At 39.2% G+C, this 16,376-nt stretch overlaps 1 protein-coding gene across 2 annotated transcripts in view; it reads right to left on the bottom strand.

Moving 5' to 3' along the window:
- Positions 1-16,376, bottom strand: part of klhl3 (kelch-like family member 3) — a 32,095-nt gene that overhangs the window by 3,934 nt on the left and 11,785 nt on the right. The window contains exons 5-12 of one of the 2 annotated variants that reach the window (XM_061891910.1): positions 14,514-14,676; positions 10,271-10,380; positions 8,320-8,436; positions 3,635-3,784; positions 3,443-3,560; positions 3,167-3,364; positions 2,061-2,162; positions 1,843-1,982 (exon numbers count right to left, since the gene is read on the bottom strand). In XM_061891910.1, coding sequence (XP_061747894.1) covers positions 1,843-1,982; positions 2,061-2,162; positions 3,167-3,364; positions 3,443-3,560; positions 3,635-3,784; positions 8,320-8,436; positions 10,271-10,380; positions 14,514-14,676 — 1,098 coding nt within the window. Of the gene's footprint in view, positions 1-1,791; positions 1,983-2,060; positions 2,163-3,166; positions 3,365-3,442; positions 3,561-3,634; positions 3,785-8,319; positions 8,437-10,270; positions 10,381-14,513; positions 14,677-16,376 lie in introns of those variants that run through there. The other variant, XM_061891909.1, reaches the window with a different exon arrangement.

The following is a 16,376-nucleotide window of genomic DNA, read 5'->3' as shown; positions in this document are numbered from 1 at the left end:
TCTGCCATTTTTGTGGTTTGTCGGGACTCCTGATGACGTTTTGAGATATTTCGTACAACTACAACACCAGTATTGTGCTGCCGAAGCAAGTCCGTTTTTTTGAATTTTTTGGGACATTTAAGCGGAAAAAAAATTCGCAAATAAGTGCATCTTCTGATATTTTCGGGTTTTGTCGGGACTCCTGATGACGTTTTGAGACATTTCCTACAACTATAATACAAGTATTGTGCTCTTGAAACAAGTCCGTTTTTTCTAATTTTTTGCGACATTCAAGCAAAAAATTTTTTTCCAAAAAAGTGCATTTTCTGACATTTTTGGGTTTTGTCGGGACTCCTGATGACGTCTTGAGATATTTCCTACAACTAGAGTACAAGTATTGTGCTGTTGAAGCAAGTCAGTTTCTTGGAATTTTTTGTAAGGGCCCCCCCTTATGACATTTGAGCGAAAACATTTTTTCCAAAAAAGTGCATTTTCTTCCAATTTCGTGTTTAGTCGGGACTCCTGATGACGTTTTGAGATATTTCCTACAACTAGAATATAAGTATTGTGCGGTTGAAACAAGTCCGTTTCTTAAAATTTTTTTAAATTTGAGGGACAAAAATTTTATTTTTAATAGCCATTTCCTTCTAAGCAATTTAGTTTTTCCCGACTTTATTATCTTTTTGAAGCACTTTCGTGACAGTGTAAAAGCTCTTTCTTATTTCTCTATTTGGACGACTGGAACACAAGAACAGAACAGCAATAAGGCTGTTCTGTTAAAACTAAAAGTTGTAAACTTGTTGTTAATTAAATAACACTGCTTGTTATTTAATTAACATTATTACATGTGTGTTTGTCGCCATCATGTGGTCAGGGCAGTTACTACATCTTTGAGAAGTGTGTACTTTGAATCAAACTTGATTTTTGTTGACGGTTGCATCACCGGTAGGTATCATAAGTTGAACTTTGAAACTTGGTTTTTGTCTAAATTATTTCTAGCTAAATTTACGATTTGTGACGTATAATGAGATCTTTGTCATGCTCATTAGCGGTAATTTGTGATGTCATCTAAGGTGGCGTCGTAGTACAAGTTCACTTTTGTTTACCTTCTCACGCCTTATAAGGTAGCATTCCAGCATATTTATGAATACATTTAAATAAATGATAAATGGGTTGTACTTGTATAGCGCTTCTCTACCTTCAAGGTACTTAAAGCGCTTTGACACTACTTCCACATTTACCCATTCACACACACATTCACACACTGATGGAGGGAGCTGCCATGGAAGGCGCTAACCAGCACCCATCAGGAGCAAGGGTGAAGTGTCTTGCTCAGGACACAACGGACGTGACGAGGTTGGTACTAGGTGGGGATTGAACTAAGGACCCTCGGGTTGCGCACGGCCACTCTACCACTGCGCCACGCCGTTGCATAACATATGTATATATTAACTGTATTCTTTGTATTTTTAGTTTCACCCTTTTGAATGTCAATAAACCTGCTGACTACGCTCATCGGTCTCCAGAGTCGTGACGTATTAAAGGTGTTTAACAGCCCTTGCATCAGACATGCAACCCTAACGACACAACAGCTTTTTCTGCTCAAAGTCCACACTCATTCGCTTGTTTTATTGCTGCGCTCAAACTGCTTGACCATTGTGTGAATTAAGCCGCGATGAAGAAAAACGGGTATGACATCATATGCAACCCAGCAATCGCATACTATATAGTGCCTACTTTGTAGTGCATGCTACAAAGTGCATACAACGCACTATAAAACTGTTCATAGTATGCAAATGTGTAATATTGTATAATTAGTTAGTGTACCTAACAAAGCGGCCAAACAATAGTGTGTGTGCGTGCATGCTGACCTGCTCCACTGCGTCGTGTGCTCATGTCAGCGACGTAACACCATTGATCACTAACGGGGTCGTATTCTTCTACTGTGCTGAGACACTGACGAGACGCTCCATCATAACCTCCCACTGCGTACAGCTTACAACCTGAAATGACACACACACACAATAGTGAAGCAGTGAACAGAGTGAGAGGTCTTCCACCAACACAAGGAAGTTTTGTACCATCGACCACACCAACGCCAACACTGCTGCGCCGCGTGTTCATAGACGTGACGTTCGTCCACTCGTTACTTTTCGGATCGTACACTTCCACAGTGGATAAACCTGCATAAGGACGAACAACACATGAGTCACAACAACTTACAGTGGGGCAAAAAAGTATTTAGTCAGCCACCGATTGTGCAAGTTCTCCCACTTAAAATGATGACAGAGGTCTGTAATTTTCATCATAGGTACACTTCAACTGTGAGAGACAGAATGTGGGGAAAAAAATCATATGAATTGTAGGAATTTTGAGGAATTTATTTGTAAATGATGGTGGAAAATAAGTATTTGGTCAACCATTCAAATGTCTCACTGATGGAAGGAGGTTTTGGCTCCAAATCTCACGATACATGGCCCCATTCATTCTTTCCTTAACACGGATCAATCGTCCTGTCCCCTTAGCAGAAAAACAGCCCCAAAGCATGATGTTTCCACCCCCATGCTTCACAGTAGATGTGGTGTTCTTGGGATGCAACTCAGTATTCTTCTTCCTCCAAACACAACGAGTTGAGTTTATACCAAAATGTTCTATTTTGGTTTCATCTGACCACATGACATTCTCCCAATCCTCTGCTGTATCATCCATGTATCCATTTTGGTATGAACTCAACTCCTCGTGTTTGGAGGGAGAAAAATACTGAGTTGCATCCCAAGAACACCATACCTACTGTGACGCATGGGGGTGGAAACATCATGCTTTGGGGCTGTTTTTCTGCTAAGGGGACAGGACGATTGATCCGTGTTAAGGAAAGAATGAGTGGGGCCTTGTATCGTGAGATTTTGAGTCAAAACCTCCTTCCATCAGTGAGAGCTTTGAATGGTTGACCAAATACTTATTTTCCACCATAATTTACAAATAAATTCTTTAAAATTCCTACAATGTGAACTCCTGGATTTTTTTTTCCACATTCTGTCTCTCACAGTTGAAGTGTACCTATGATGAAAATTACAGACCTCTGTCATCATTTTAAGTGGGAGAACTTGCACAATCGCTGGCTGACTAGATACTTTTTTGCCCCACTGTACGTGTGTGTGTGTGGGTGTGTGTGTGTGTCTGTGTCTACCTATGCTGCCGTTGAATCCTCCCACAGCGTAGAGCAGACCTCCCAACATTGCGGCTCCCAGCGTGCTACGTCTCTCCTGCATGCTCGCCACAGGACTCCACTGGTCTCTGCCGCCATCGTACACGTCCACCGTTCTCTCTCGCAGTGAACTGTTGAAGCCTCCGACCGCGTACACGCGACCCCCTACAGATACTACACCTGAGATCCCGCGCACACACACACATGAAGGATGGGAGTTCAGTGTGTCGCCGTGGTAACGCTGACAAACAAACCCACCTGCTCGGCAGCGTCTGGACGGCAGCTCCGCCACTTGGTACCATCGATCTTCTTGGACATCGTAACATTCCACGCTGCGGATGGCTTTAGGAGCCTGCCCCCCCACGACCATCATCACCTGACACACACACAGCGTATAAAATGTGCACACGCACTCGTGCATGTTGTTGTTGATGGCGTGCGCGGCAGCACCTTGGGGATGCTGACTGGCGTCCGTGGTCGCGTCCTGTCCGTCTTGATGAGGTGCCTCTGGTCAGCAGGCATTAGGTGATACTTCATGGCCTCAATGAGGAAGTCCTTGCACGTGTTGTTGTTCTTAATCAGCGCCTCCTCCTCCACTCTCTGAAAGCAAGCACTGTCAGTGGGCGCCCCCTGCTGGACACATTCAGTTAACAATGCTTTCCCACATTGCAGATACATTATTTTGATTGGGAAATGTATCAATTATCTATTAGCATTTTTTAAATAATAATTTAAGTGTTTTTAGTGCAAACGTCACATACTGTCTCGCGTGCAACGTTGTACGCTCTTCAAGCAGAGAAGTAGCGGCATGGTAAAGTCAACTGTGGTGCTAGTGGAGGCTGCGAGTGGTAATACGAGAGAAAGAAGGTGAGAATCTGGTCACAACCGAAGGAAGAATTAATTCCCAAGAAAAACAACAGGGTGTCCATCATCTGGCGGTGGTTTGGCTTAAGGCGGGTAGATGGTGAAGAAGTATGCGGCAAAAGCGTTGCTTCAAAAAAGTAGCACCACTACTAGTTTGTAGCATCATTTGAAAAGTCACCCGCTAGAGGATGTAGTGTGCTTGGATCTCCACGTCAACATCTCCGTTCGGTGCCACACCCACAAAATGCCGAAGCAGCTACCGTATTTCCTTGAACTGCCACCGAGGCGCTAATTAATTTAAAACCTCTACTCACTCCTGCTTACCAAAGGTGTGCGGTAAAAGTAAGCATGCGCTAATTATTTTAAAACCTCTTCTCACTCCAGCACTTACCAAAGGCATGCAGTAAACATTTGAGTGTGAATTTAAGCTTGGACCTTAAATCCTACTGAATAGCTCTTAATCTTCTTCTCTTTATGCGATTTCAAATTACCGGTATTGAAATCAGCCTCCTCCATTTTGAAAATGATGACAGGGGAAGTGTCACTCGTGACGTCACGAGTTTGACCAGGCGGTAATACTAAGCATGCGCTAGTTATTTTGCGAAGCGAGTTTGACCCGGCAGTAATTCAAGGCAGCCGCATACTATATGCCCTGCGTCAATTCAAGGAAATACAGTATGAAAACACCATATGAAAAAAAATAGTCAACAACAGAAGGAGACAACGTCCGCAGTAACCAACCACATAGCGAAGGACATACACTATTAGATTTCCTATTATGCAGCTCATTTTTATTTGACAGTTTTTGAAATATCTTGTGTGACATCATGCACAAAAGTGCACTTTATTTGTTTTAAACCATTGTTGTGGTATTCTGTGCAAAAAGTACACTTTAATTTAGTGTTGTTTTGATATGTCATCTTAGTGACATCATGCACAAAAGTGCACTCATAGCTTGTTTTAAAACGTCTCTGACAATCTTGCACTTTCTGTTTTGGAAATGACATGAATGTTTGTGCCACTGCTTAATAAATGTTTAATAAATACACTTTTGCTAAATTGACTTAGTTTTAATTCCCTCTCTGCATGAAAGTTTATAATGAGCGTATATTAATGCAGTATGAACACAAATGTTTTAATGTAGACACATAGAATTATCATACTGCTGTGATTATATGCATCAAGTGTTCATTCAAAGCCAAGTCAAAATATGGAGATATATATTGTGTATCGTGACATGGCTTAAAAATATTGAGATATTAATAAAAGGCCATATCGCCCAGCCATACTACAAAGTGTACCAAAAGTGTAGCCTGGTGATTATTGTTGAGGAATTCAACACTCACAAATTAATGTCAAAATATTTTCACTTATTTTACTTAAAATCACAATTAGGAAAATAACATTTTCACATAGGAACGTATAGTATTTTCACAGGAACACATCACACCCCCACCTACAATACAGTTGCCCAGAAATTTACTTAGGATAATCTAAGTAAGATAAGTATATCCGTAAATATGACTACAGTGAAAAACTGGACGATTAATCTAAATTTGATTTAGATTTTGGCTTAACATGATTATGAAAGAGGGGTTAGTGCGTCAGCCTTACAATACAAAGGTCCTGAATAGTCTGGGGTTCAATCCCAGGCTCGGGATCTTTCTGTGTGGAGTTTGCATGTTCTCCCTGTGAATGCATGGGTTCCCTCCGGGTACTCCGGCTTCCTCCCACTTCCAAAGACATGCACCTGGGGATAGGTTGATTGGCAACACTAAATTGGCCCTAGTGTGTGAATGTTGTCTGTCTATCTGTGTTGGCCCTGCGATGAGGTGGTGACTTGTCCAGGATGTACCCCGCCTTCCGCCCGAGTGTAGCTAAGATAGGCGCCAGCGCCCCCCGCAACCCCAAAGGGAATAAGCGGTAGAAAATGGATGGATGGATTATTAAGAAAATATAATAATGGAAAAAAACTATTAATGGGCCGGTGGAATGGATGAGGAGCGAATGAGCAAAAAAAAGAGAATGTCTACAACAAAATTTGGGATGTCACCATGGTCGCTACTTTTTATTGGACACAATGCTAATATGCTTAATTAATCATTACTAAACTTAACAAAAAAATGTAATGGTAAATGATTTGTATTGGTATTGGTATTGGTATTATCAATATTTTTCTTGAAGTGAAGTGAATTATATTTATATAGCATTTTTTCGCTAGTGACTCAAAGCGCTTTACATAGTGAAACCAAATATCTAATTTTTACATATAAACCAGTGTGGGTACAACACTGGGAACAGGTGGGTAAAGTGTCTTGCCCAAGAACACAACGGCAGTGACTAGGATGGCGGAAGTGGGGATCAAACCTGCAACCCTCAAGTTGCTGGCACGGCCGCTCTACCAATCGAGCTATATCTTGGGATTTATTCGCTACTAATTTATATCTTCTTTTTGTTTTACTATATTTAAAGTAAAGTTTTGGTATTACAATATATACTCATGTTTTTAAATTAATGAATACAATATCAAACAAAATAATTGTGATTTTTATTACCCTGTTGTTGTTGTTGTGTTTCCTGTTGTTTTTGTCTCTCTGTATTATCCACCTCTTGGCCACACTTTTTCCCCCTCTGTCTTCCTTTACTTCTCTTTCTATCCCCTCTTGCTCCGGCCTGGCTGCACCAAATGATAATATAAATATATTTAATAAAGTCAAATTCAAATAAGGCAACAAGAGAAGTATCCTACACTTCTCTTTTGTAAAGTAAATCTGAACAGTCGATATGGGCATCTACATCAACTATATGATTTGCCTGAGAAGCTGGACAGGACAAAAAAATAATAAATAAATGAATAAATAAAAAAAAAAAATGTTATCCCCATTAACGCCCTGTGTTTGATGTACTAATAAGAAATAATCATGAACTGTTTGAATAAAGGGTCTTCAACTTTTGCCAGGCCAAGATGATGGAGAAAAGGACCAGGGACCCCGAAATTATGATTGTATTTTACATTCAACTGGTCCTAAATATACCTTTATGTGGAATGCCAACTTTATTCAAATAAAGAGTAATGTGGCGCTAATCGCAAGCTGGCAACAAGCGTGCTAATCACTAGCTGAAAATCAACACGCAAATTGCTAGCCAACGACTGGCATGCTAATCCTTTTGCTCCTTTCTTTGTCAATTGTCTTTTTAAAACATTTAAAAACTTCTTAAGGCCCAAGCTGTTTGTTTACATGCTTTTTTATTTCTCTTTGCTATTTGGGCTTATTGAACCCTAATTAGAATAAAAACTAAGAATCATCTTTGATATGACGTACTTAGTCCATTCTGTAAGTACACAACCGTGTACTTCATATTTAATGACATGCTAATTCTTATTTTTACACTTTTTTTTTTACTAATTCCATTGTACGTTATACTCTTCTGACACCTCCAGATGGCAGTATAAATGTCCACATAAGCGGCCATAAGACCCCAATTTAGTAGTGTTCACAATTTTGGAAGTAATAGCTAAAAGGTGCTGTCCACGCATGTGGCCACTAGGCCTTTAGAGCAGTGGTTCTCAAATGGGGGTACGGGTACCCCTGTGGGTACTTGACGGTATGCCAACGGGTACGTGAGATTTTTTTAAAAATATTCTAAAAATAGCAACATTTCAAAATCCTTTATAAATATATTTATTGAATAATACTTCAACAAAATATGAATGTAAGTTCATGAACTGTGAAAAAAATGCTACAATGCAATATTCAGTGTTGACAGCTAGATTTTTTGTGGACATGTTCCATAAAAATTGATGTTAAAGATTTTTTTTTTTTGTGAAGAAAAGTTTATAATTTATTTCATTAATCCAGATGGATCTCTATTACAATCCCCAAAGAGGGCACTTTAAGTTGATGATTACTTCTATGTGTAGAAATCTTTATTTCTAAATAAATCACTTGTTTATTTTTCACCAAGTTTTTTGTTATTTTTATTTCTTTTTTTCCCGAATAGTTCAAGAAAGACCACTACAAATGAGAAATATTTTGCACTGTTATACAATTTATTAAATCAGAAACTGATGACATAGTGCCGTATTTTACTTCTTTATCTCTTTTTTTCCAACCAAAAATGCTTTGCTCTGATTAGGGGGTACTTGAATTAAAAAAATATTCACAGAAAAAAGGTTGAGAACCACTGCTTTAGAGGTGATTAAATTAATAATGTTTTTTGCAGTAGAAAATATTATTTTAGATGTTTGAGTGCTGGCTGCCTTTACGTACCTGCACCAGGTAGTCGCGGGACAGCAAAGGCAGGCGGACGTGCTCCATCAGTCTGGGCATGTGCTCCACGCGAGCCGATTTGTCGTGTTTGATCCACGAGATCATGGCCTCAAAAACCTGCAGACACAGAGCAGACAACGATAAGCCCGCCATGGAACGACACAAATGTGCAATTGGTGACGAATAGGTAGGCACGTTGATTTAGAAATAAGGACTAATTAACCACTATTTTAATCAGTTGACTGTGAGGGGTGTCGGCTGACCATTTGTGGCCCCTCGTCTTGATCCCTAATGGGTTTCAGTGGAGACAAAGCCCACTGTGTCTAATCTCCTGCTTGGCATTCATTGACCAACACTCTGAGACACATCGGTCATCTCCTCTGGCTTCATGGAGGCAAACCACTCAGCTTTGTTATGCAATTGCATCGTAACCATTCTGACTTACTTTCACTGATTCTACTTTGCATGCAATAGAATGAAAATACTACCAATAATGATGAGTTTGCAAAAGGCAGTTTGGCTCCTGTGGGCTGTGCACTAAGAATGTAACAATGTGAAAATGTCATGTCACACTTATCGTGGCCAAAATGATCACGGTTGTCATTATCGCAGTATTGTTAAATGTGATCAAAAAGTATTCTTGCACACACTGAAATCTTTTGACCAAGTTTTTTTCATGACTAAAATAAATTGGGACACTGTCAGAAAAGCCAACATTTTGCATGTTTCTTACGCTTCACTGATAGTGTTTTAATCTTAGTATTTTTTATGTTTTAATAGTTGAGATTTTATCATTCTAAATGCTGGTTTGTACTGTAGCACTTTGATATATTTAAAAGGGACCGATTTTGCAAAAACAACTTTTCTAATTTGATGGTACCCGGTTATGTGTATTTGGGATCCCTATAAATCCCGGAAATTTTAAATCAAACCATACAAGCATTGCGGGGATAATTGGAAAATAATCTTGCCTTCATTCATTTTTCTTTAAACGAGCCGTTTAGAATTTGCTCTGTTACCTGATGTGTTCTGCCATATCTCATCAGAGCATATCTTCAAATATGTTATAGTTTCGCCCAAAGAGTTTGGCCTTAATCTTCCATTTTAGTCCGACACTGTAGTCAATAAATTCCTTCTTTTTCCCTAACCTTTTGTTGTGGGGCACACGCATCCTCTGCTGTTGCCATTTCTAATACAAAGTAGTGTATAGTTCTAACTTATATCAGTCAGTAGACTCCATATGGAGGCTCTAAAAGCTCCAACAAAGATGGCGGGAAGAAGACGCAGTCGAAGTGGAGTCGGTCAGAAAGCATCTTAAAATAAATCTGTAAAACATAATCTAAGCAAAATGTTGACCAAAAAACCACAGTGGTAGTGATCTACACAAGGAAGTGTTTTGAATGTAGAAATAAACTCATAATATGATCATTTTAAATAATAGGGCGTAACAAAAACTATTATTATTTATTATTGCTGGCAGGTGATGTGGCGTCCTACTCTGTTCAGCGGTCCCTAAACGCACCGTTAAAATACTAGTCTCGTATTCCTTCGAGTATAGAACGATCACTAGCTCTGTAAAATTGAATATCTTAATTGCTCAGAGAGTGATGTTTTTATATAAGTTTAGATCGGAGTGTGTGGTTTGCTGATGTGGAAGAATGTAAATTTCTCTTGTTTTCATGTTAGCATTTAAGCGAGCGAGCTACCGCCTGTCAGTAGCACATTTATTAACCATGTTTTTTTTGATCATTTTAATTCAAAACCATAATACTAACCAACCTTTTATCATTACACCCCCACTGTGCACACAACTTAAAACTTCTTGCTTACTAATCATGAGCCTCTTCTTTCCCACTTGCTTCTCATTGTCACTTGTTTCCTGTTATGTTATGTTGTGTTGTGTTGTGGGTGAATGTGCAAATGAAGGATGTGTGCATGTGGTCTGCCTGACCTTCTCCTCGGTGCAAACGGTGAGCTTGTCGCTAGAGAAAAGGCTGCAGACCTGCTGCAGGGAAAGGGCCACAAACTCCTCACACTGCACCACCTCAGAGAAGTGCTGCTCTGTGGGACACAAACACACACCACATGTACATTTAAGATGTGACAACTGCATTAAATGAGTGCCACAATGATAATGAGTATTGAGTGAATATTTGAGCTATATAATTACCTTTTTAGCAAGTGTAAAGTACGTATGGCACACTACCCATTGTACACTTAGCAGACCACTCTACACTACCAAGTGTAAACTACTTAGAGCGTACTATGTTGTGTACAGCACATAGACTGCATGTCTATAGTACACATTACCAAGGGCAGGTTACATAACAATGCAGAAAAAAAACAAACAAATAAAAAGTAAGAATTAAAGTTAAAGTCCCAACGATCATCTCACACACACACTGGATGTGGTGAAATTTGTCTTCTACATTTGACCCACCCCCATGTTCACCCGCTGGGAGGTGAAGGGAGCAGTGAGCGGGAGCGCGCGTCAATGAATGAAATGCATTAATGGAGACAACAAGTATCAATAAAAGTATCAATAAAACTAGAATAAAAATGAGAACATAATAAAAATGCCAGTAGAAAATTGCACTAAACTACCTAGTGTGTGTACTCTTGAACTACTACCGTATTTTTCGGACTACAAGTCGCCGTTTTTCTTCATAGTTTGGCCGGGGGTGTGACTTATGTGTGAAATTATTAAACACATTACCGTAAAATATCAAATCATATTATTTAGCTCATTCGCGTAAGAGACTAGACGTATAAGGTTTCATGGGATTTAGCGATTAGGAGTGACAGATTGTTTGGTAATGGTATAGCAGGCACCTCCTCAGTTGGTTATTTATGCCTCATATAACGTACACTTATTCAGCCTGTTGCTCACTATTCTTTATTTTAAATTGCCTTACAAATGTCTATTCTTGGTGTTGGATTTTATCTATTTAATTCCCCCAGCAAATGCGACTTATACTCTCGTGTGACTTATATGTTTTTTTCCTTCTTTATTACACATTTTTGGCCGCCGCGACTTACACTCCGGAGCGATTTGTAATCCGAAAAATACAATACATTCAATGAACTAGAAAAATTAATCAAGAAAAAAAATTTAAATAAATGATAAATAAAATATAAAATAATAATAAAATACATTTATACATATATACAGCATATAGGGATATATTTATTTTCAAAATATTATTCATTTTTTATAAAAATAAAAAGGGAATCAAAATGCTAAGTTTTCCTTAATTATGACTCATTTTCTAGTGGAGTCAGGCAATTGCCGATGCTATTTATGCATGTCCAATAAAAAACGAATCCTAAACAAAAGGGGAATTTGTTCTCATCGTTCATTTGCAAGCATGTGAGCAGCCTTTAAGAAAAAAAAGTAAAACTGACCAAAAAACATTTTGCACAGTGCTGCTATGCAAACCTCAAAAGAAAATGTTGAAAATCAAGACTACATTTCTTGCAATTGGGTGCATTTCTACTCTAAATTTTACTCAGTGGCCTAGTGGGTAGAGTGTCTGCCCTGAGATCGGTCGGTCGTGAGTTCAAACCCCGGATGAGTCATACCAAAGACTATAAAAATGGGACCCATTATCTCCCTGCTTGGCACTCAGCATTAAAGGTTGGAATTGGGGGTTAAATCACCAAAAATGATTCCCGGGCGCGGCACCGCTGCTGCTCACTGCTCCCCTCACCTCCCAGGAGGTGATCAAGGGTGATGGGTCAAATGCAGAGAATAATTTCGCCACACCTAGTGTGTGTGTGTGACAATCACTGGTACTTTAACTTTATTGTCATTTACCAACCACTTTTGGTTGTCTTTTTGACTATTACATGTTCCATGTAATGTAACACAGAATTTGTATTTTTTTAGTAGATCCATCCATCCATCCATTTTCTACCGCTTATTCCCTTTTTGGGGTCGCGGGGGGCGCTGGCGCCTATCTCAGCTACAATTTTTAGTAGATACTTTACTAAATGTATTATCCTTGAAAATGTCATATAAAATTCTATAACATGCATGCAAAGAATTTCCCATTTGGCAAGGCCCACTTTGGTAATATAAGTCAAAACTGTACCTTCTCGCTGGCTGCTAATAAATGATATACAAACTACAACTGGTTCAGACCTAACAGTGTTTGGATTGTAATCATCAAAACAGGATTAGCAGCAAAGTAGAAAGCCAGCTTGCTAGAGGATGCCAACCATGCTAATTAGCGAGATTTTTTCGACAGCCCGGTCCCTGTCCTGCAATTCAGTGCGGTGTTTGGGCAAGATGAACAGCAAATGCTGTGGATGGGCGATATATCGAATATTTGTCTCAGTGCGATGTAGAAAATGGCTATTTCGTGATATTCGAGTATACGTTCTCAAGCAGTTGCTTTTAGCTGTGGGCATTACACTACAGGCTCTTCTCACACGTTCTTGTCTCTCCTTCTCACAAAGAGATAAAACAAGCGCACCTTCTTACATACATCGCGCGTGCAACGTCATACGCCCCTCGCGGAGCAGAGATTTAATGAATGGGTTACGTTAGCCGTGGTAGGTGGTGCAAGCGGAGCGGTGCGAGTGGTAATACGAGAGAGAGAAGGTGCGAATCAGGTAACAAATGGAGGAAGAAGAATTAATTCCCAAGAAAAACGGCATGAGGGTCCATCGTGTGTCGGTGGTTTGGCTTCAAGCGGGAAGATGTTAAACAGACAACCGCAATATGTAAAACATGCGGCAAAAGTGTTGCTACAAAAAGTAGTGGCACTACTAAGTCACCAGCGAAAGAATGAGGAGTGCTTGAGACTAAGCATGTCAACATCTCCAGCGGGTGCCACACCAACAAAATGCCAAAGCAACCAGCACTGACCCAATTGAGCCTGGCGTCTTCCATTTTCACATCAACACCATATGACAAAAATAGTCAAAAACAGAAGGAGACAACGTCCGCAGTAACCTACCACATAGCGAAGAACATACACTATTTGATTTCCTGTTATGCAGCTAATTTTTATCTTACTTTAATTTTTGAAAAATCTTGGGTGACATCATGCACAAAAGTGCACTTTGTTTTATGATAATGTAGTGGCGTTCTGTACAAAAAGTGCACTTTAAATTTAGTGTTGTTTTTATATGTCATTTAAGTGCACAAAAGTGCACTAATAACTTGTTTTAAAATGTCTCTGACAATCTTGCACTTCTTGTTTTGGAAATGACATGAATGTTTGTGCCACAGCTTAATAACCGTTTAATAAATACACTTTTGGTCAATTGACTTAGTTGTGATTTACCACTCTGCATGAAAGTTTAAAATTATCATATAATAATGCAGTATAAACAATAAAGTTTTAATGTAGACACATAGAATCATCATACTGCTGTGATTATATGCATCAAGTGTTCATTCAAGGCTAAGGCAAAATATCGAGATATATATTGTGTATCGTGACATGGCCTAAAAATATTGAGATATTAATAAAAGGCCATATCGCCCAGCCCTAAATGTAGCTGAAGCAAGCGTTCAACAAATGTTGTTTGAATTTAATTTTTTGATATAGTAGTGGGTTAACAAAATTCACCCCAAAAACTTTTGCTCTTGTCGCACTCATTTTCACGGGACACATTTCCAGTGTTGTGTGTTGTTGCGCTGAGACGCCATGGATGTATAGATACTGCTCGATTGCTGATAAGAAGAAAACGTCTGAATGACATCAAAACAATTAGCTCCATCTTTTCACACTCTTCCTTTGACTCCCATCCTTACACGCTAAAATATTTATTTTAAAAAACGCGGAAGTGCTATTTTGACGCAAAAAATGCGTGTTTAAAAACTCAGATTTCGCAATTTCGCCGACATTTCACATGCCTGCACTTAAAAGAGCGGTTCAAAAGACTTGATTCGATCGAGAACATCATACACACACTACTAAGATACATGCATACTTTATATTATGTACGCACTACTATTAACTACTACTAAAATACTACATGTACACAACACTATACTGTTGTGTGGTAGTACTACGTAATTAAAGCCAAAAGCAACACTGTAATATTGTGCAGTGAGACTAAAAGCTGGCTTTGATTTTCCTAAAAAATTCTGATTTTAGCTTTATTAACATTTTGGATTGCAGCAACCAATCAAATGCTCAGTGTACCCAAAAAAAACAAAAAAACCCACAAACACATACCAGCATAAGCGTGCGCCTGGCTGACGAGCTGCATGCAAGTGTGCAGGTCGGCAAAAGCTCGAATGCCCAAACAGTTGGATGGGTGAAGCTGCGCTTGAAGGAAGTCGCAACAAACTTGCCGAACATCCATCAGCTGGAGCAGACTGGCGGCCGGCAGCAGAACCTGCAGGAACAAGTCTTGTTATACAATATATTTTCTTGAATGATCCATTAATTTTTCACTATTTTCACCCTTTTCACCTTTTTAACCACTCGGCCTTGTTTTTTTTTTGTAAAAAAAAAAGCTTGATGAACAGTCAATTGAACAATGCAACAGTGTAGTTACATGCGGTACACTGTATGTATTATAAATATTATTACTATGGTATTAACATAGTAATGAAGACTGACGTTCTTCCTAGTATACAAGTATACCATCGCAAATATAAATAAAATGACGACGATGCACTAAACACACTCATCAGGCACTCCGCAGCTAACAGTGGGAGGATTTCCTGTCTCTCTCCATGCACACTTCCTGGTCTTAATAATGACAGGAAGTGTCGAGGCTGTGACATTGTCCCGCTGCTTTCACTCCACAATGCTCCAATCAAATGTCTTTTTCGTTGTCAGGTTTGATCAATGCTCCCAAGGTGACGAAAACATAAGACATGATAATCCTCCTCAATAGTAACTGTTTTCTTTTTGTGGTCACCATTTTTTTTTATGTCTTGAAAGTGTTAAAGATTCTATGAATCGTTCCTAACTGGACCATTCAGATTGTCTTATAAGACATTTCAATGAGCAGGCTTAACGGTTTCATGCTCACAGACGAAGATGGTGCCGGACCCAAAGTATTTATCTACTAAGGCAGAGATACATGCACCAACCTTCCATCCATCCATTTTTGACGCATGACCCTTTTGGGGGTCACGGGTGGTGCTGGAGCCAATCTCAGCTGCATTCGGGCTGTAGGCGGGACAAGTCATCATCTCATCGCAGGGCCAACAATACTACCCCGACCTATTAAATTAAATCTAAATAATGATTAGCTTATCTTTAAACAATATAAATACGATATAATAATTAACATCCACCCATCTGTTTCCCGCTTATCCGAGTGTTGTTTGTAATTTATTGTACTCAAAATGTAATTAAACGTATGCTGTGCTTAGCTAAAGATGTATTAAATGTGCTTTTCATTTAATGCATTGCAATGTAATGTAATTTAATGCAATATATGCTGGACCTAAAGTAAATGAATCCATATAAACTAATATTTTTTACCACTTTTGCTCAATATCACCATTCATTGTGTAATTGTTGTAATTATAGATGTCCGATAATGGCTTTTTTGCGATATCCGGTATTGTCCAACTCTTAATTACCGATTCATATATCAACCGATACCGATACATACAGTCGTGGAATGAACACATTATTATGTCTAATTTGGTTGTGATGCCCTGATGGATGCAGTAAACAATGTAACAAGGTTTTCCAAAATATATCAACTCAAGTTATGGAAAAAAATGCCAACATGGCACTGCCATATTTATTATTGAAGTCACAAAGTGCATTATTTTTTTTAACATGCCTCAAAACAGCAGCTTGGAATTTGAGAAATTAAGGTGGGCGGGGTCAACATATTTTTTTGGGGGGGGGGGGGGGGGGGTATATTGTCGCGTCCTAGAGGAGTTAAATAAATAAATGGGTTGTACTTGTATAGCGCTTTTCTACCTTCAAGGTACTCAAAGCGCTTTGACACTACTTCCACATTCACACACACATTCACACACTGATGGAGGGAGCTGCCATGCAAGGCGCTAACCAGCACCCATCAGGAGCAAGGGTGAAGTGTCTTGCTCAGAACACAACGGAAGT

The sequence above is a fragment of the Nerophis ophidion genome, linkage group LG29 (genome assembly GCF_033978795.1).
Source record: "Nerophis ophidion isolate RoL-2023_Sa linkage group LG29, RoL_Noph_v1.0, whole genome shotgun sequence".
Taxonomy (NCBI): Eukaryota; Metazoa; Chordata; class Actinopteri; order Syngnathiformes; family Syngnathidae; genus Nerophis; species Nerophis ophidion.
The sequence above is the reverse complement of the archived record's forward strand: the minus strand, read 5'-3'. Positions and strand labels throughout refer to the sequence as shown.